Here is a 21647-nt window from a genome sequence, read left to right on the forward strand (position 1 = left end):
TTGTCCAGATAAGCGTTTTTCTAAGCGCCTTAAGGATACACGTTATCCTTTTCCCCCTGACGTGGTTAAAGGTTGGACTCAGTGTCCCAAAGTGGATCCTCCAATCTCCAGACTGGCGGCTAGATCCATACTTGCAGTGGAAGATGGGGCCTCGCTCAAAGATGCCACTGACAGGCAGATGGAGCTCTGGTTGAAATCCATCTATGAAGCTATCGGAGCTTCTTTTGCCCCAGCATTCGCAGCCGTATGGGCGCTACAAGCTATCTCAGCAGGTCAGGCGCAAATTGAAGCGGCTGCGCCACAAGTGGCATCCATTACCACCCAGACCTCGGCAATTGCGTCTTACGCTATTAATGCTGTCCTGGACTCTGCGAGCCGTACGGCGGTTGCGGCCGCCAATTCGGTGGTACTCCGCAGGGCCTTGTGGCTACGGGAATGGAAGGCAGATTCTGCTTCCAAAAAGCGCTTAACCAGTTTGCCAATTTCTGGCGACAGGCTGTTTGGCGAGCGTCTGGATGAAATCATCAAACAATCCAAGGGAAAGGATACATCCTTACCCCAGCCCAAACAGAACATACCCCAACAGAGGAGAGGGCAGTCGAGGTTTCGGTCCTTTCGGGGCGCGGGCAGGTCCCAATTCTCCTCGTCCAAAGGGTCTCAGAAGGAACAAAGGAACTCTGATGCATGGCGGTCTAAGTCACGTCCTAAAAAGACCACCGGAGGCGCCGCTAACAAAGCGGCTTCCTCATGACTTTCGACCTCCTCTAGTAGCATCCTCGGTCGGTGGCAGGCTCTCCCGCTTTTGCGACACCTGGCTGCCACAAATAAAAGACCGCTGGGTGAGAGACATTCTGTCTCACGGTTACAAGATAGAGTTCACCTCTCGTCCCCCGACTCGATTCTTCAGGTCATCCCCGCCTCCCGAGCGAGCCGAGGCTCTTCTGCAGGCGCTGGGCACTCTGAAGGCGGAAGGAGTGGTGGTGCCTGTTCCTCTTCAGCAACAGAGCCACGGTTTTTACTCCAACTTGTTTGTGGTCCCAAAGAAGGACGGGTCTTTCCGCCCGGTCCTGGACCTGAAACTGCTCAACAAACATGTAAAAAAAAAAAAAAACCAGACGGTTCAGGATGGAATCCCCCCGCTCCGTCATCGCCTCAATGTCCCAAGGAGATTTCCTTGCATCGATCGATATCAAAGATGCTTATCTCCACGTACCGATTGCTCCAGAGCACCAGCGCTTCTTGCGCTTCGCCATAGGAAACGAACACCTGCAATTTGTGGCACTGCCGTTCGGCCTGTCAACAGCCCCACGGGTTTTTACCAAGGTGATGGCTACTGTAGTAGCGCTCCTACACTCGCAGGGTCACTCGGTGATTCCGTATTTGGACGATCTGCTGATCAAGGCACCCTCTCAAGAGGCATGCCAACGCAGCCTCGACGCTACCCTGGAGACTCTCCAGGGTTTCGGGTGGATCATCAATTTTCCAAAGTCAAATCTGACACCGGCCCAATCGCTGACATATCTTGGCATGGAGTTTCATACCCTCTCAGCGATAGTGAAGCTTCCGCTGATCAAGCAGCAGTCACTACAGAAAGGGGTACAATCTCTCCTTCAAGCCCAGTCACACCCCTTGAGGCGCCTCATGCACTTCCTGGGGAAGATGGTGGCAGCAATGGAGGCAGTCCCTTTCGCGCAGTTTCACCTGCGTCCCCTTCAATGGGACATCTTACGCAAATGGGACAGGAAGCCGACGTCCCTCGACAGGACCGTCTCCCTCTCTCAGGCGACCAAAGCTTCCCTTCGGTGGTGGCTTCTTCCCACTTCATTATCGAAGGGGAAATCCTTCCTACCCCCATCCTGGGAAGTAGTCACGACGGACGCGAGTCTGTCAGGGTGGGGAGCGGTTTTTCTCCACCACAGGGCTCAGGGTACGTGGACCCAGCAAGAGTCCTCGCTTCAGATCAATGTTCTGGAAATACGGGCAGTGTATCTTGCCCTGAAAGCGTTCCAGCAATGGTTGAAGGGCAAGCAGATCCGAATTCAGTCGGACAACTCCACAGCGGTGGCATACATCAACCACCAAGGCGGCACACGCAGCCGGCAAGCCTTCCAGGAAGTCCGGCGGATTTTGATGTTGGTGGAAGCCACGGCCTCCACCATATCCGCAGTTCACATCCCAGGCGTGGAAAACTGGGAAGCAGATTATCTCAGTCGCCAGGGCATGGACGCAGGGGAATGGTCCCTTCACCCGGACGTGTTCCAGGAGATCTGTTGCCGCTGGGGGGTGCCGGACGTCGACCTCATGGCGTCCCGGCACAACAACAAGGTACCAATGTTCATGGCACGGTCTCAAGATCCCAGAGCTCTGGCGGCAGACGCCTTAGTTCAGGATTGGTCGCAGTTTCAGCTCCCTTATGCGTTTCCTCCGCTGGCAGTTGCCCAGAGTGTTACGCAAGATCAGGGCCGAATGCCGCCGCGTCATCCTCGTCGCTCCAGACTGGCCGAGGCGGTCGTGGTACCCGGATCTGTGGCATCTCACGGTCGGCCAACCGTGGGCACTACCAGACCGACCAGACTTGCTATCTCAAGGGCCGTTTTTCCATCTGAATTCTGCGGCCCTCAACCTGACTGTGTGGCCATTGAGTCCTGGATCCTAGCGTCTTCAGGGTTATCTCAAGACGTCATTGCCACTATGAGACAAGCTAGGAAACCAACGTCCGCAAAAATCTACCACAGGACGTGGAAAATTTTCCTGTCGTGGTGTTCTGCTCAGGGTATTTCTCCCTGGCCTTTTGCCTTGCCCGCTTTTCTGTCCTTCCTTCAATCTGGACTGGAAAAGGGTTTGTCGCTCGGCTCTCTTAAGGGACAAGTCTCAGCGCTCTCTGTGTTTTTCCAGAAGCGCCTAGCCAGACTTCCACAGGTACGCACGTTCCTGCAGGGGGTTTGTCACATCGTCCCTCCTTACAAGCGGCCGTTAGAACCCTGGGATCTGAACAGGGTGCTGATGGTTCTTCAGAAACCACCATTCGAGCCAATGAGGGATATTCCTCTCTCACGCCTTTCGCAGAAAGTGTTTTTTCTAGTAGCAGTCACTTCACTTCGGAGAGTGTCTGAGCTAGCAGCGCTTTCATGCAAAACCCCTTTCCTGGTGTTTCACCAGGACAAGGTGGTTCTACGTCCGGTTCCGGAGTTTCTCCCTAAGGTGGTATCCCCCTTTCATCTCAATCAGGATATCTCCTTACCTTCTTTTTGTCCTCATCCAGTTCACCAATGTGAAAAGGATTTGCACTTGTTAGATCTGGTGAGAGCACTCAGAATCTACATTTCTCGTACGGCGCCCCTGCGCCGCTCGGATGCACTCTTTGTCCTTGTCGCTGGCCAGCGTAAAGGGTCACAGGCTTCCAAATCAACCCTGGCTCGGTGGATCAAGGAGCCAATTATCGAAACTTACCGTTCGGCTGGGCTTCCGGTTCCCTCAGGGCTGAAGGCCCATTCTACCAGAGCCGTGGGCGCGTCCTGGGCTTTGAGGCACCAGGCTACGGCTCAGCAGGTGTGTCAGGCGGCTACCTGGTCGAGTCTGCACACTTTCACGAAGCACTATCAAGTGCATACCTATGCTTCGGCGGATGCCAGCCTAGGTAGACGAGTCCTTCAGGCGGCGGTTGCCCACCTGTAGGAAGAGGCCGTTTTACGGCTCTCTTACGAGGTATTATTTTACCCACCCAGGGACTGCTTTTGGACGTCCCAATTGTCTGGGTCTCCCAATAGAGCGACAAAGAAGAAGGGAATTTTGTTTACTTACCGTAAATTCCTTTTCTTCTAGCTCTAATTGGGAGACCCAGCACCCGCCACCTGTTTTTTTGTGTACACATGTTGTTCATGTTGAATGGTTTCAGTTCTCCGATATGCCTTCGGATTGAAGTTACTTTAAACCAGTTTATAATTCTTTTTCCTCCTTCTTGCTTTTGCACCAAAACTGAGGAGCCCGTGGGAGCACGGGGGGTGTATAGGCAGAAGGGGAGGGGCTTAACACTTTTAAGTGTAGTACTTTGTGCGGCCTCCGGAGGCATAGCCTATACAACCCAATTGTCTGGGTCTCCCAATTAGAGCTAGAAGAAAAGGAATTTACGGTAAGTAAACAAAATTCCCTTCATTGGAGCAAAAGATGGCAATATTTGATATATTGATAGCCAAATGCTAAAAATAACAATGTATGCTTATGTTTGTTTCCACAGTACATTCACTCGGCAGGAATTATCCACAGAGTAAGTAATGTCTATCCACACTGAACAGCACACAATTGAAATCAAACAGATAGAAAATCAGCAGCATATAATCTGTGCCAAAAAATGAGATGGTCAAAAAGGAATATAGCCTAGTGCAGGTACCTAAGTCGCCTCATCATGGTCTCCATCCTGATAGGTCAAATCTGTCCAAACATTAAAGTGATATTAATATTTGAAGCCTTATTGAAAGAATCTCCCATTAAAGAGAACCTGTCAAGAGGCTTTCCCATATAAACTGCGGCCACCACCAGTAAGCCCTTATACAATGCATTTTAGAATACTATATATACACACCATATTTTTCAGCACGTTTCCTCCCACAAATTTGGGAGGAAAATGATGGGTGCAGCTTATAATCAGAGTGTAGCTTACCGGAAGGTAGTGGAGAATGGTCACAGGAGGCAGGGGCAATGCTGCGGGCTGCTATGCTGTGGGCTTCGGGCTGTTATGCTGCGTTCCACTGTGAGGCGAATGGTGAGGCAGGGACAATCCTGAAAATGTCGGTGGTGCGGGCTTTAAATAATGGCGCCCAGAGTCGTTTCATTCGCAGATTGAGCTCTCGGCTCAAGATCTCATTTGTGCATGAGCCGCCTGGGAACCCAGCAGCAGAATTAAGTAAAATAGTGCCTGGGGGTGGTGTGTGCGCAGATAAGATCTCGGTTTGTCATTGAGGCAATAGCTCAATCTGCGCATGCGCCAACTACGGGTGGCAGTTCTTTGAAGCCCACACTGCCAACTGTTTTCTGGATGTTGCCTGCCTCACAGTGCCCACAGCAATTATTTGGGACATCCGTCGCACCGCCTGCAGCATCACCCTACTCCTCTACTACCTTGCCTCCTGTGACCCGGCTCCACCAGTCTTTTTTTTACCTTTTTTTTTTTTCCTCTTAATTTGGGACGCGTCTTGTAATCAGGTGCTTCTTGTAATCTGGTGCGTCTTATAAACCGAGAAATATGGTAAGTGCCCAAGCCAATATGTATAACATAAAAAAGACCTTTTATAATACTCATCTGCGGGGCAGTCCAGTCCGATGGACGTCGCTGATCTCTTCTTACGATTATCGTCCTCTTTCCCTGCTTCGTACGTATGGCACGTCCTACGTCATCTTCACAGTGCCCTCTATTGCGTTCAGGTGTAAGCACACTTTTCTCTGCTCAGAACAGAGCAAAGTATTGAAAGGCGCATGCGCAGGAGTTCTTTGATCTTTCCCTGTACCTACACATTATAGTACTTTGCTCTGCCCTCAGCAGGGCAGAAAGAAGTGTACAAGCGCAATGGAGGGCAATGTGGATAACATCAAGTGCGTCATCCACACGACACGGGGAAAGAGGACTGCAATCGTAAGAAGAGAGGAGGTGCCGGCTCAAGATCAGCGACGCTCATAAGACCATACTAGTGGTGGCCATAGTTTATATGGGAAAAACCTGGTGACAGGCTTCCTTTAATGTGTGATAGTTGCCAATTCCATTTCTTGGACTACATCCTAACAGGAGAATGGACCCCATCTCACATGTTTGCACTACAGAAATGAAAGGACTGTACATTTGTTTGTTTTTCTATTGTAGTTTATATGACACAATTGGTCATATGTTTCACTACTCCCAAAAAACTGCAATAAAGCTAGTCACCTGCATGCATAGCTACTAGTGATGAGCAAGCACTACCATGCTCTGGAGCTTTGTACTCGTAACGAGTAGTTGGACTCTCTGAGCCCAAAAGAGTAAAATGAAAGTCAATGGGGAATTTTTCCAGAAGATCTTCCTGAAAAATGCTTGAATCCCCCCATTGACTTCCATTATACTAGTTACTGGAGTCCAGCCCATCCAAGCGTCCAACTACTCGTTATGAGTATTGATCACCCAAGCATGGTAGTGCTCACTCATCACTAATGGCAGTCTCTCCATCACTTTTCTCACCTATGCTCTACTTTGTAAGTCAACTGGGCATTTTTTTGTGAAAATTAGTGTAAAATACAATTAGGCCTGTTGTAATCTGTAATTTTCTATAGGGTATCTGTGTATTCCATTGGATGCTATTTGGATAGTTATGTATAATCGGGGGAGTGGTATTTTTTTGTCTTTTTATTGCACTCATGGACAAATGGAAAGCAAGAAAATCTGGCATTGCACTCTGACCAAAGATAGTCAATGAGGGAGAGCAGATGGTCAGATTTTTTTCTCATCTAGATTCTGGAGGAGAAAATAGTTGCAGCATGCTGTAAGTGTATGCCAAAATTGTGCAAGACTTACCAATACAAGTCAATGGGTACAAGAAAAAAACAGACCCCACACGGACAGCACACAGACTATCCTTGTGATGTCCATTCTTATAGATGCATTACTATTCTGTAGCATAGAACACTGTAAATGGTCGTGTAAATCACTGTAAATGAATAATAGTTAATGAGAAAAAAAACGGATTGCACACTGAGAGCACACTGAGAGCACACTGAGAGCACACTGAGAGCACACTGAGAGCACACTGAGAGCACACTGAGAGCACACTGAGAGCACACTGAGAGCACACTGAGAGCACACTGAGAGCACACTGAGAGCACACTGAGAGCACACAGATGACAAGTGAGGAAAAGTCGTCCTACTCTCCTGGATGAGAATGGGACCGGTTTTTCATACGCTCATATGACCCCAACCTAAGCCTTTCATATATTGTACTATATAATGTCTCTCAATCACGTGATGACATTTATTTTCATCATATTTTAGGACTTGAAACCCAGCAATTTAGCTGTAAATGAAGATTGTGAATTAAGGGTAAGCTTGCTACTTTTCCTTTTTGTTTGTTTTTTTTGCAGAACTCTCTCTAAGGTGTAACAATATCAGATTTTTAGTATAACTAGTCTTTTATTCTTTTTGGTTTTTATATTCGGATATATATTTTTTTTTTTCCTTTTCACTTTCCTGTACATGATTGAGTCAGTCTCATTTCATTATTTTAGAGTTCTACTGAACAGCAGAGAATTGTAATTGGGAAACAGAGAATGGAGTGTTCATTGACTTCTATGGGAGAGTTTTCTAAAAATAATTGGATAAGCTCTAAGTGCCAAGAGAAGGTACTTGGCAGTGTGACAGTCATTAGAAAAGAAGAAAAAATATTTCAGCACTCAAATGAAAAAAATGCTGAACGTGGTTGTTGATATTTAACGTTGTAGCCATATTAAGCTTTTGTCAAGGTTTATCTAAGTACAGATAAAGTCAAATAGTGGTGTTGAAATGTAAAAAATAATAAACATCAATATTTCTTAAATAATGTATAATGTTTAACATTAAAACCGGACATTTTCTGATAGATTCACTTTAGGATAGTATCTCATTTAAACATAGAGGTCATAAATCACGATGGTATTTATGCTTCTGCTTCTCTGACCTGCAGATTTTAGATTTTGGACTGGCAAGACAGACGGATGATGAAATGACTGGCTACGTAGCAACCCGATGGTATCGAGCTCCAGAGATTATGTTAAATTGGATGCATTACAACCAAACAGGTAGTGGAAATAGATACACATAATTTGGATTGGTCCTATGTTCATGCTTTTGTAACATTGGTGATCAGAAAATGAAGTCACCAAGGGTGCAGCTACTCACCTCATCTCTGGCTGCACTTTCAACCATGTTTCTCTGAAACACAGCTGTGACAGGAGCCAGTCTTTTATTTATGCTACCTGTTTTGAGCACCTTGAAATATGTGACCGGTTCCCTTAAAGGAAATCTGTCACCAGGTTTTTGCCACCTAATCTGAGAGCAGCATAACTTAGGGGCAGAGATCCTGATTCCAGGGATGTATCACTTACTGAGCTGCTTAGTGTCTTGTTTTGATAATCTGCTGCTGATTAGTCAGTGATTTTATCATTGGAGGACAACTTTCCCTATTGCCAGGTAGTCCAGCATATTTATGAGCTCTATATAACTGCTAGATCTGCAGCAGAGAAAACATTGATTTTATCAAAATGACAGCAAACCTCTCAATAAGTGACATATCGCTGAAATCAGGGTGTCTGTCTGTACATTATGCTGCTCTCAGATGGGGAGAAAAAACCTGGTGACAGATTCCCTTTTAAATCATAGGCAAAATCTGTCTTCAGTGAATACAGACTTTCACACTACTAAGACAGAGATGATGATCGTTTTGCCTTTAATGCCTCCCAGTCTCCTTCCTTTTTGCATTTTTAAAAGCACCAAGCTCAGAAAGTGACACATCGCTGGAATCAGGGTGTTTGTCTCTACATTATGCTGCTCTCAGATGAGGTAGCAAAAACCTGGTGACAGATTCTCTTTTAAAAGTCCCAGAAAATCCCTTTTACAAGTAGTTTTAGTGTGAAGAACAAACATTTGTTTGGTACTACACAGATTTTCACTGGTGTTCACTTGTATTTATCTGTTTAATTGGACAAAGATGATACGCTTTTCATTTGTTTTTATATTTGCCAAATGCCAGAATAATGAGCGAGAGAGAATATTTTAAGGCACTACTTTCTGCAATTCAAAGGTTTACATACACTAAGGGTAGTATACCGTTCAACAATATGGGATAGCCCATATGATGATGGCATGTCTTTGAAAGCTTCTGATTTATTTGCAACAGGATTATTAGGAAAGTCTTCATTAAATCATGCCTTTAGTTGATCAGATTAAAAGTTTAGAATAGTAACATAATTTTGCTATTATGGACTTTTAATTTGATCGAATAAAGTCATGATTTTAGGAAGACTTGCCTGCTAATCCTATTTTCAAGTTTACCCATGGTCCAGGTTTTGGTTGGTGGCTTGATAAATATACACTGGGTCTGCCATATGATCTCAAGTTGAGGCTTTTCCTTGTTGTTTCTGTTTATTGGCAACATCTGAGTTTATTAGAGACACACCTGTGGATGTATTTTAAAGCACACCTGAAACCTACTGCTGCTTTGTGTAGCATCATGGGAAAGTCAAAAGAAATCCGACAAGATCTCAGGAAGAGAATTGTGGACTTGCACAAGTCTGGTTTTATCTTTTGGTGAAATTTTCAGATACCTGAAAGTGCCTCATTCATCTGTACAAACAGTTATATGCAAGTACAAACAAGATGGGAATATCCAGCCATCATACTGCTCAGGAAGGAGACTGGTTCTGTGTAACAGAGATGAACATGCTTTGGTTAGACATGTGCATATCAACCGAAGAACAAAAGCAAAAGACCTTGGGAAGATGCTGGTGGAAGCTGGTATGCTTGTGTCATTATTCACAGTGAAACGAGTACTGTATCAACATAGGCTGAAAGTCCACTCTGCCAGGAAGAAGCCATTACTCCAAAGTCAAAGTCAGATTGTTTGCAAATGCACATAGGAACAAAGACCTTAATTTTTTGAGACATGTCCTGTGTTCTGATGAAATGAAAAATTGAACTGTTTAGCCATAATGACCTTGTACTAGACGTCTTAGAGAATAGATCCTTATTGGCATTTATGTACACATTCACAAAATGAATTATTAGATACTCTGGAAACCGGGCCAATAACCAATTGTGTTCACCTTGTGAACCCTTGTGTCTTATAATATTCAGTATAGTTGTACTTGAATTCACAGGCAAAAACCTGGAACAGGTGGTCTCATTAGTGTTGCTATAGAGGCCTGTTTTGCTTTTGTGCATGAACACTTGAACAAATTTTCTAGCTTGTACACCCTTAAAACCAAGGTTTGTGTCAGAGGTTGCATAATCTGGAGGGTTATTAGCAATACCATAGGTTTTCTGGTAAACTGAGCTTTGTTGGTATAATGGGCAGAGAGTGATAGGTTTCTCTCATCGCCGTCTTCCCAGACTGTGGCTAGTTGCAACTAGCCACAGTCTGGGAAGACGGCGATGAGAGAAACCTATCACTCTCTGCCCATTATACCAACAAAGCTCAGTTTACCAGAAAACCTATGGTATTGCTAATAACCCTCCAGATTATGCAACCTCTGACACAAACCTTGGTTTTAAGGGTGTACAAGCTAGAAAATTTGTTCAAGTGTTCATGCACAAAAGCAAAACAGGCCTCTATAGCAACACTAATGAGACCACCTGTTCCAGGTTTTTGCCTGTGAATTCAAGTACAACTATACTGAATATTATAAGACACAAGGGTTCACAAGGTGAACACAATTGGTTATTGGCCCGGTTTCCAGAGTATCTAATAATTCATTTTGTGAATGTGTACATAAATGCCAATAAGGATCTATTCTCTAAGACGTCTAGTACAAGAGCTAATAAACTAAAGTGGTGTTCCTTTCTAGATACCCCCTTCCCACAAAAATTCTTTTGTATGCACTGAACCTGAAAAAATCACCTCATAACTACTGAGTGTATTTTGGCGTGAAGAAGGCCCGTTATTGGGCCGAAACGTCCCATCTTCACTTAGTCTATCTAATAATTGAAAAAGTTTTATTGAAAAAAAGATTTATGAATAATAAAAAAAAATTTTTGGCACAAAAACGAATCTGTTGATACCTTCTTATAATAAGTGAGAGTGCAGTGATTTCTATATATTGTTACTCGGACCTCGGTCCTCTCGCTAGCACCTCAATTTTCTCTTTATCAGGGCAGAGTGCACACCAATTTCTTTATACTAGCCATAATGACCATCGTTACGTTTCAAGGAAAAAGGGAGAAGATTTGAAGCCTAAGAACACCATCCCAACTGTGAAACATGGGGGTGGCAGCGTCATGTTGTGGTATTGTTTTGATGCAGGAGGGTCTTGTGCACTTCACAAAATAGATGGCATCATGAAGAAAGATGATTACCGTATGTTTTCCCTGCCGCCCATGACAGCACCACCTGAGAGGTTCCGCCCACAGACAGGAAACCCACTGATAAAAAGGCGGTACCTCTCCTCCACATCAGTTTGGTTTCCTGTCCTTGTATGGACAACCCATTGCTGTCCCAGGTCCGACCCGGTGTGGAAGCTTGGTACTTACCAGAAGCCGGTGCTCGGGCCTGGATGCACCCCCCCTCGGTCTCAGACCTCTGCGGCGGTGAGGCGCGGGCCTGGAGCGGGAGCTCGGCCCGGCGTCGCTCCAGGGATGTACACACTCACGGCGGCCGCTGGAAGGCTTGTCCCTGCTGTGCAGCACGCTGGAGAGAAGCAGGAAGCTCCGGCCGGAAGTGACGCGTGGACCCTGGTGACGTGCGCAGTGCGACCAGGAAGTGACTGGTGTACGCATGCGCACTAGGATCCAAGATGGCGGCGCCCATGTAACGGGGATCTCCTTTTAAAATGTGGCCGGCGTCTGGGACTGGAGTTTTTCTCCTCCATTTTTTGTATTATGGCAGGAGATTCAACCCGCAGCAAGGAGCAGCGCAAGGAGTCACCGCAGCGTGGCTCAGAACGCGTCTCAGCGGATCGTTCCAGGAATGCTGTTTCCAGTCCGGGCAGCGTTCGGTCGGTGGGTCCCAAGAGGACCAAGGGAGAAACGAATCCGCCTCCAGATCCGGTATTGCCAGGAGTCGTGGGGGTGAGTGAACTTCGTGGTCAGCTGTGTTACTAAGACCCCGTTTCCATGTCCCCTCTCTTGTTAGGTACAGAAAAAGTGTACCTCCAAACAGCGTCACAAGGAATGTGCAATATGCCAATCCTCCCTGTCATCTGATTACAAGGCCCTATGTGCGGGCTGTATCCAACAGACCAACATCAAAGAAAGGCCAGGGTTCTCATCTGAATTACATTCCATTATCAGGGCAGAAGTACAGGAGTCCCTTAAATCCCATAAGGGGGGCAAGAGACGCAAGAAATCTCGTCATCCTAAGCTGTCTACTCCTGATGCTTCGGCGGGTTCGGCTCATGACTCTCGGTCGTCAGGCTCCTCGGGATCCTCCCCCTCCGATTCTGACTCCTCCTCCTCTTCCGATGAAGGTTGTCGACCTTGTTTCCCTACTGCGGACGTGGGACCCTTGGTGAAGGCGGTGCGATCGACCATGGGAATGGTGGACCCCAGGGGACCCGAATCCACCCAGGATGTCATGTTTGGGGGCTTAGATTCCAAAAAACGTAAGGGATTATCTATTCCCCAGAAGGTTCAGGGTCTCATAGCTGACCAGTGGAGAAAAGTGGACAGAAGATTGAATCTTAACTCTTCCCTTAAAAGGAAGTACCCAGTGGATGGGGAGGCGTCTACCTCCTGGGATAGAACCCCGAAGATTGATGTCACTATTGCCAAGGCTTCCCGCTCCACTACCTTACCGTTTGAGGACTTAGGGTCCCTTAAAGATCAGCTGGATAGTAAGGCTGATGGGTTTCTGAGAGGAACTTGGGAATCCACAGCAGGTGGCTTACGCCCTGCCGTGACCAGCGCCTGCGTTGCCCGGTCATTGATGGTGTGGCTTCAGCAATTGGAAGACCAGTTGAGAAATGACACTCCAAGGAAGGATATTATCTCGTCCTTGCCCTTAATACAGGTTGCTGCAGCCTTTATGGCAGATGCCTCGGTTGATTCCTTAAGACTTTTCGCCAGATTGGCAGCGCTTTCCAATTCCGCACGACTGGCCCTCTGGCTGAAAAATTGGAAGGGTGATGTCCAATCCAAGGGACGGCTGTGCGGCATGCCTTGTGAAGGTACCTATCTTTTTGGCTCAAGCCTGGATGACCTCCTCACTAAGGCATCCGATAAGAAACAGGGGTTTCCGGTTTTCCCGGTGACATCCTGTCGCAGCCGGCCCTTTCGGAGACGTCAGTTTTTCACAAAAAAGTCCCAAAAACCGCAAGATCAGTGGAAGGACCGTAGAAAGAATACCTCAGGCTTTCTCTTTTGGCAAACACTCCGATAATAAGAACAAACCCTCCCAATGACGCCAGTCATCAGGTAGGGGGCCGGCTATCCCTCTTCCTCCATGCCTGGAAGACTATCTCCTCCAACAAATGGCTCCTTCAGATTGTGGCGGAAGGGTTGAAATTGGAATTCAGTTCACCCCCTCGGGGGTCTCTAATAATAACATCCTTGCGGTCCCCAGTGCGGCAGCAGGCCTTGGAAGTAGAAGTGCTGACTCTCCTCTCGAGGAAGGTCATTCAGGAGGTCCCCATGGGACAAGAAGGGGACGGCTTTTACTCCACTCTGTTTCTAGTTCAGAAGCCGGACTCCACCTTCCGTACCATCTTCAACCTGAGGAACTTGAATATGCATCTGGTACAGCGAGCCTTCAAAATGGAGACCATGAAGTCAACTGTCAGGCTGTTGTATCCAGAGTGTTTTATGGCGGTCCTTGACTGAAAGGAACGCCTATTATCACATCCCTATTTTCCTGTCTCACCGGCGGTTTCTCAGGTTCGCGCTACACGTCTCCGGGAGGCTGAGACACTTCCAATTCGCAGCGCTGCCATTCGGGCTTTCCATGGCCCCACAAATCTTCACCAATGTCATTGCGGAGGTCATGGCACATGTCAGGGAACAGGACATATTGATCATTCCGTATCTGGACGACCTCCTGATAGTGGGTCAGTCGGTGCCTCTGTGCAGATCACGTGTCCAGGGTCATCACCATCCTGGAAGACCTGGGTTGGGTGGTGAATCGGCAGAAGTCCAGACTCCAGCCTCTTCAGTGTCAAGTCTTCCTGGGTCTCGTCTTGGACTCCACAAGCCAGTTATGCCACCTGCCAGAGCACAAGGTCACCAGGATCTTGTCCTTGCTCTCTTCCGTAAGGAGTTGCCCATGCATGTCCTTACGGTAGGCTATGTCACTGGTCAGGACTCTTACCTCTTCCATCCTGAGGAGTATGGTGGGCCCAACTGAATTCCAGAGTCCTCCAGATGGAAGTCCTTCGATTTCAGAGACTGTTTGGAGGCTGTATGGAGAAAACATATTTTCCCTGTCAGCAGACGCCTTGCACTCCCTGGGTTGGTGGCAGGACCCCTCTCCCCTCCGAATGGGGGTTCCTTGGCTTTCCCAAGTCACGGACACAATAGTCACGGATGCCAGCCGTTGGGGGTGGGGTGCCCATCTGCGCCAACAGGTGCTTCAGGGTCCCTGGGACGCTCAGTTGGTCAGACAGTCCTCCAACTACAGGGAGCTCATGGTGGTTCTCAAGGCACTAGAGGGGTTCCTCCCCTTCTTGAGAGGTCGCCATGTTCGGATCCTTTCGGACAACAGGGTGACTGTGGCGTACGTCAACCACCAGGGAGGCACCAGATCCCCGTCTCTTCTGACTGTCTATACGCATCTTCCAGCTGGCCGAACAACATCTCTCCTACTTAACAGCCCTTCATATCAAGGGGACTGACAACGAGGATGCAGACTTCCTCAGCCGGCACTATCTCAGTCAGGGGGAGTGGTCCTTAAACCCGGAGATCTTTCGTAAGATCACGCTTCTGTGGGGTGTCCCTGTTCTAGACCTGTTCGCTACCAAGGTGAATCTGAAAGTGGACAGGTTCTGCTCTCTCAACCCCCGAGACGATCCTGTTGCCCTCGATGCGTTCCAGATGTCTTGGTCTCATGGCCTCCTATATGCGTTTCCTCCTCTGATCCTGTTGCCTTCAGTTCTTCGGAAAATACGGGACGACAGAGCGGAGGTTATTCTCATCGCCCCCTTCTGGCCGAAGCGGGCATGGTTTTACTGGCTGCGGACACTCTCCGGTGGATCCTTGGGTTCTCCCGGACGACCCTCCTCTCCTTTCCCAGGGCCCAGTTCGTCACCCCTCCCGACCCAGCTCTCCATTTGACGGCCTGGCGTTTGAGCGGCGGCTGGTAGCTCGACGGGGTTTTTCTTCTGGCTTAATAGACACACTTCTTCACAGTAGAAAAGCGGTCACCACGGCCATTTACGGGAGGGTCTGGAAGCGTTTTCTCCTTCAGTCCGGGGCTCGGGCGGAGGACCCCCCCTCCTATCTCGGCTATACTAGAATTCCTTCAGAGGGGGTTGGAATTGGGACTCTCCACCAGTACACTAAAGGTGCAGGTGTCTGCCTTAGGGGCACTGTTTAATTGTGGTCTGGCACAGAATGAGTGGATTTGCAGGTTTATTAAATCTAAGTCCAGGTATGTACCAGTTCAGGCTCCCAGGGTTCCCCCATGGGACCTCAATTTAGTGTTTGATGCCCTCACAGGGCCACCGTTTGAACCCTTAGGGGAGGTCCCTCTCAAACTACTGTCACTTAAGGTTTTTCTCCTCGTCGCACTCACCTCGGCCAGGCGGGTGGGGGATTTCCAAGCCTTGTCCATAGTTCAACCTTATACCCAAATTCTGGATGATAGGGTGGTGTTGCGGACTGATCCCTTCTACCTTCCCAAGGTTTCTAAAACCTTTCATCGGTCCCAAGAAATTGTGCTCCCTTCCCTCTGTGACCCCCCCCTCATAACGAGAAGGAGGCTAGGTTGCACACATTGGATGTCTGGAGGGCCTTACTCACGTACCTAGATAGGACTAAGGAATGGAGAAAAACTCAGGTCCTGTTTGTCACATTTCAGGGGCAATCCAGGGGACATGGGGCTTCTAAGGCTACCTTGGCCAGATGGGTCAGGGATGCCATCACCTTGGCGTACTCTGCTAAAGACACCACTCCTCCTCAGGGCATAAGGGCGCACTCCACTAGAGCAGTGTCTACGTCTTGGGCAGAGAGGGCTGATGCCTCTATTGACCAGATCTGTCCGGCGGCTACTTGGTCATCTCCTGGTACTTTCTTTCGACACTATAGGCTGGACTTATCCTCCACAACTGACCTTTCCTTTGGGAGACGGGTCTTGCAGGCGGTGGTCCCTCCCTAAGGTGGTAGTCTATATGAATCTCTCAGGTGGTGCTGTCATGGGCGGCAGGGAAAAATCTTAATTACTCACCGGTAATGGGATTTTCAATAGCCCATGACAGCACCCTTAGTTCCCCCCCTATTCACTGGTTGTGGGCACCCTTCGGGGAGTGTTAGTTAATGGTGTTTCCTTGGGTGGTGGTATGATTAATCTGTTTGTGTTTTGTTGGTCCTCTCTGGCTCTGAAAACCTACTGATGTGGAGGAGAGGTACCGCCTTTTTATCAGTGGGTTTCCTGTCCTGATGTGGGCGGAACCTATCTCTCAGGTGGTGCTGTCCATGGGCTATTGAAAATCCCATTACCGGTGAGTAATTAAGATTTTCGGACTATAAGACCCACTGGACCATAAGACGCACCCTGGTTTTAGAGGTGGAAAATAAAATTGTAAACAAAAAATGTGGTCATGACACACTGTTATGGGTGAGGATCTGCTGCGGACACTGTTATGGGGGTAATGTCCCCAAATTCTCTACTAAAGTACCCCAGCCTGGTAATGATCCTCCTGCCTTGTATATACAGTATATGTCCCTCATCCTGGTATTGCCACCATCCTGCTATAAACCATCATCCTGGCATATGGCCGCATCTTGCTATATACTGGCATATGGCCCCATCCTGCTATATAACCCATCCTGGCATATGGCCCCATCCTGCTAATACTATGCCCCCATCCTGCTCATAATATACCCCCATCCTGGTATACGGCCCGCATCCTGTGGCACATAAAAAAAAAAAAATAAACGTTCATACTCACCTTACCTCACTCCCTGTAGTATCTCTCCTCCTCCATCTGTGTCAGCAGCAGCGCCGCTGTGTGGAGCTGGCCACGATCCCTGCAACATCGCGATGTCCTCCTGTCTGTGCCGGCGGCGGCTGCGTGTGAACACGTGCGCACAGCGATGACGTCATCGCTGTGAGCACCACTAGTCTCCACACAGCCGCCGCCGGCACAGACTGGAGGACATCGCGGTGCTGCAGGGATCGGGAGTGTGCCGGTGAGTTATACTGTTTCACTGCACCACAAGGTGATGATGATGCGCGAGGGGCAGTGAATGCAGCTGCACATGATCACTCCAGGCTGTAGTTGCCAGGGGTGATCATGCGGGCAGTCTGTTTAATATGCGCGCATTCCCTGCCCATCACCCCGCCCACCTGTCACCGCTGGCTTAAGCGCTGAGAGATGATGGGCGTGCATATTAAATGAGCGGGTCCACGTGGTCACGGCAGGCTACTACAGCCTGCTCGTGCCGCAGATTACCAGCTCTACCGCAGCACACTCATTCCCTGCAGCCCTACATTCAGATTATAAGACGCACCCCCCACTTTCCCCCAACATTTAGGGGGAAAAAAGTGTGCCTTATAGTCCGAAAAATACGGTATGTGGCAATACTGAAGCAACATCTCAAGACATCAGCCAAGAACTTAAAGCTTGGGCGGAAATGGGTCTTCCAAATAGACAATGACCTGAATCATACTACCAAACTGGTTACAAAGTGGCTTAAGGACAACAAAGTCAATGTTTGGAGTGGCCATCACAAAGCCCTGATCTCAGTCCTATTGAATGTTTATGGGCAAAGGTGAAAAGGTCGTTGTGAGCAAGGTAACGAGGAAACGAGAGACAAAAGAGTGCTTTTGTTAAAATGATCGATGACATACAATAAGACCCTTATTGGGCTGGACTCACCAGATAGGGTTGTGCAACCCTGTACAAGCCCAGTATTCAGCTTGTTTGCAACTGGCAGGTCACTTGGGCCTGATACTCAGGGAAACAGCTCCTCTTCAACACACTCCCGGTTCACATGAGTATAATGAAGGGAGAGGAGAATAGAAGCGTTGCTGATTATTCAATTCAAGGTATACTAAGGGGCCCCACAAGGACTTTACTCACCAGAGGGGGGGTGTACTCCCACACAACTCTGGTGTTAGCTCCAAGATCAGGTCTGTGGGGCTGTCCTTCTGGCAGGTAAGGAGGACTGCTTGAATGTGACTGAGAACTAGGTCAGTTGCTGCTGACCACTGCAACCTAGTCAGAGGCAAGGATTGAACAGATATAGCAATAATAAAAAATGTGGTATTATGCCCGTTAATACCGCTTTTTGTATTTTTTATTATATCGGTGCGAGCAAGGCAACCTACGAACATTTCAGTTACACCAGTTCTGTCAGGAGGAATTGGCCCAAATTCCTACCAATTATTGTGAGAAGATTGTGGAAGGATATCCAAAATGTTTCACCCAAGTCGTACAGTTTAAGGGCAATGGTACCAAATACTAACGAAATCTATGTAAACTTTTGACTTTGCAGAAAGTAATAAAAATGCCTTAAAACATTCTCTTTCATTATTCTGGTATTTGGCAAGTATAAATAATTTTGGTTCCCAATTCACCTAAAACAGGATGTGATTTAATGTTAGATTGTGAGAAAAACTTTCATATGGGTCTTTTTAGACATTGTATGTAAACTACAGGTTTACACCGTGTGTGTGTGTGTGTATGTATGTATGTATGTATGTATGTATGTATGTATATATGTGTGTGTATGTATGTATATGTGAGTGTGTGTGTGTGTGTATATGTATGGATAATATAGTATGTATAATATATATATATATATATATATATATATATATATATATATATATATATATATATATATATATATATATATATATATATGGGTGTATTATGTATATATGCATTATATGTGTGTATATATAGGTATGTATAGATATAGTATGTAATGTTGCTTTTTATCTGTAACATTGAGGTATTTTATGTGCCTTCTTACTATTTTTTTTTTTTTTTCTTTGCAGTTGACATTTGGTCAGTTGGATGCATTATGGCTGAGCTTTTGAAAGGCAAAGCCCTTTTTCCAGGAAATGACTGTATCCTTTTATCACAGTTTACCCAAATATTCCAGTGGTCAAATTGTACCACGGTTATTATATTAAAAAAATAATACCCCTGTGGATTGTTAATATTGGTAACTCTTTAAGCGTTCTAAAGTATATTTTTCAGGTTATGTGGAAAGATGGTATGAACTATAGTGAAACTCCACCCACAGGCCAGTCACTCAGGAAGACTGGAGCCGGGCTCGGTGATATCAGGTCAACTGGAAGTTGACATGACCTCACCGAATCTGACGTCAGAGCCCAGAGTGGGGTCACGTCATCGGGATGAGCGGACCACAATAGCGCCGCCAAGAGGCTGAATTGGCTGAAGAAGGTATTTAGAAAAAGCCTTCCCTGTTAATTTTACAGGAATGTGATCACTATTGAAGAGTAGTGAACCACCCCTTTAATTCCCAAATACGTAATGAAGGGGTATAAATTCAGACCTAATTTCTCCCAGCAGTGCAATATTTTTCAACCAGTTCCAGAATTTGACTTTTAGATAAGTTAATTCACCATTTCTTTTTCGCTCCATTGGGAGACCCAGCCAATTGGGTGTGTAGCTTCTGCCTCCGGAGGCCACACAAAGTATTACACTTAAAAGTGTAAACCCCTCCCCTCTGCCTATACACCCCCCCGTGCATCACGGGCTCCTCAGTTTTTATGCTTTGTGTTGAAGGAGGCACACATGCACGCAAGCTCCACAATTTAGTCAGCAGCAGCTGCTGACTATATCGGATGGAAGAAAAGAGGGCCCATAACAGGGCCCCCGGCATGCTCCCTTCTCACCCCACTCTGGTCGGCGGTGCTGTTAAGGTTGAGGTACCCATTGTGGGTACAAAGGCTGGAGCCACATGCTGTTTTCCTTCCCCATCCCTTAGGGGCTCTGGGTGAAGTGGGATCCTAACCGGTCACCAGGCACTGGGACCGTGCTCCCTCCGCAGCCCCTGGGGGAATCTGCTGGACAGGAGACCAGGTATCGTCAGGGACAGGCCCTGCTCCTCTGAGGTACTCTGTGTCCCCTTGGGGACGGCGCATAGAGCGCCTGTGTAATGGACGCTGCAGCAGCTGCTGGGTGTGTTTGTGTGCCGGGACTACCGCGCTGACCGCGCTTGTTTGCCGGCCGCGCTTATAACTTTAGTCCTCGGCTTTTGCGGCCTAGTACCGCATACTCCCGCCCCCGGGCCTGCCAGTCAGGGGTAAGGGCGGGACGCTGCACTGGACGTCAGCGCTGAGGGCTGGAGCATACTTAGTATCCTCCTCCCCCCTCACTGAGCACCGTGGGGCACCAGATTCCCGCACTTTCTGAGGCACGCCCACGGCTCCCTCCTCCTCTCAGAACGCTGGCAGCCATTCCTATCAGCACTTCTGACGCTGGAGAACTTCAGAGGGGAGACAACACCGAGCTCCACAGCTCTGGGAGGCCCAGGCAGGGAATCTGGTGGTCACACAACCGCTGAGGGCGGTCGGTAAGCCGCACCTGTTACTAGGTGCTGGCCCCCCTGGGTGCCGAAGTGTATATTTATATGCTTATATTGTATACATTTACTCTGTACGGCCGCACTATTTGCTTTGGCTATATACCCTCTCTGATTGCTCTAAGAGGAGACAACAGCATGTCGTCCGCAAAAAGCAAGGGTGCCAAGGCACAGGCTTACTTTGCAACCTGTACCTCATGTGCGGCTATGCTACCTGCAGGTTCCACCTACCCTCATTGTGTGCAATACTCGGCCCCTGTGACACTCACTCAGCCGGAGCCTCTGCCACTGGTGGGACCCTCGGCCCAGGTGGAACCACCTGCTGCCACTGTCCAGGTGACAGGGACAGAGTTTGCAGTATTCGCTGACAAACTTTCTGAGTCTATGGATAAATGGTCTGCTAAGATACTAGAAGCTTTGCAGTCCAGACCGGTAACACAGGCCCCGGGCACTGTTGAATCATTGCCCCCAGGCCCCCCTCGGTTGGAGCAGCAAAGTGCTCCTGGGGCGACTCATAGGTCCCACGGTGAGGACTCCGACACGGACCGCAGTCCCAGACCGGCTAAGCGGGCTCGCTGGGAGCTTCCCTCGACTTCATCACACTGTTCAGGGTCTCAGCATGAGGACTCTCTGGAGGATGAAGCGGAGGTGGCAGATCAGGGCTCTGATCCTGACGCCGCTCTCAACCTTGATACACCTGAAGGGGACGCCATAGTAAACGACCTTATAGCGTCCATCAATCAGGTGTTGGATCTTTCTCCTCCAGCTCCTCCGATTCAGGAGTCAGCTTCTCAGCAGGAGAAATTCCATTTTAGGTTTCCCAAACGTACACGGAGTGCGTTTCTTGATCACTCCGACTTCAGAGATACAGTCCAGAAACACCGAGCTTTTCCAGATAAGCGCTTTACTAAGCGCCTTAATGACACACGTTATCCCTTCCCCCCTGATGTAGTCAAGGGTTGGGCTCAGTGTCCCAAGGTGGATCCTCCAGTCTCTAGACTGGTGGCTAGATCCATAGTTGCAGTGGCAGATGGTGCATCACTCAAGGATGCCACTGACAGGCAGATAGAGCTCCTGATGAAATCCATCTATGAAGCTATCGGCGCGTCCTTTGCTTCGGCATTCGCAGCCGTATGGGTACTCCAAGCTATCTCAGCTTGTCAGTCTGAGATTAATGCAGTCACACGTGCCTCTACTCCGCAGGTTGTGTCCTTAACCTCTCAGGCGTCGG

At 48.0% G+C, this 21647-nt stretch overlaps 2 protein-coding genes across 2 annotated transcripts in view; one reads left to right on the forward strand and one right to left on the reverse strand.

The window, feature by feature from the left end:
• The window catches only part of LOC142290884 (trefoil factor 1-like), a 201648-nt gene that overhangs the window by 61096 nt on the left and 118905 nt on the right, over nt 1-21647 (reverse strand). The gene's annotated exons all lie outside the window — the stretch shown is intronic.
• Nucleotides 1-21647, forward strand: part of LOC142290883 (mitogen-activated protein kinase 11-like) — a 92661-nt gene that overhangs the window by 53743 nt on the left and 17271 nt on the right. Inside the window, exons 3-6 of the mRNA XM_075334948.1 lie at nt 4235-4264; nt 7010-7057; nt 7677-7791; nt 18861-18932. Of these exons, the coding sequence (XP_075191063.1) occupies nt 4235-4264; nt 7010-7057; nt 7677-7791; nt 18861-18932 (265 nt within the window). The remainder of the gene's footprint in view (nt 1-4234; nt 4265-7009; nt 7058-7676; nt 7792-18860; nt 18933-21647) is intronic.

This window comes from Anomaloglossus baeobatrachus, chromosome 2 (genome assembly GCF_048569485.1).
Source record: "Anomaloglossus baeobatrachus isolate aAnoBae1 chromosome 2, aAnoBae1.hap1, whole genome shotgun sequence".
Lineage (NCBI taxonomy): Eukaryota > Metazoa > Chordata > Amphibia > Anura > Aromobatidae > Anomaloglossus > Anomaloglossus baeobatrachus.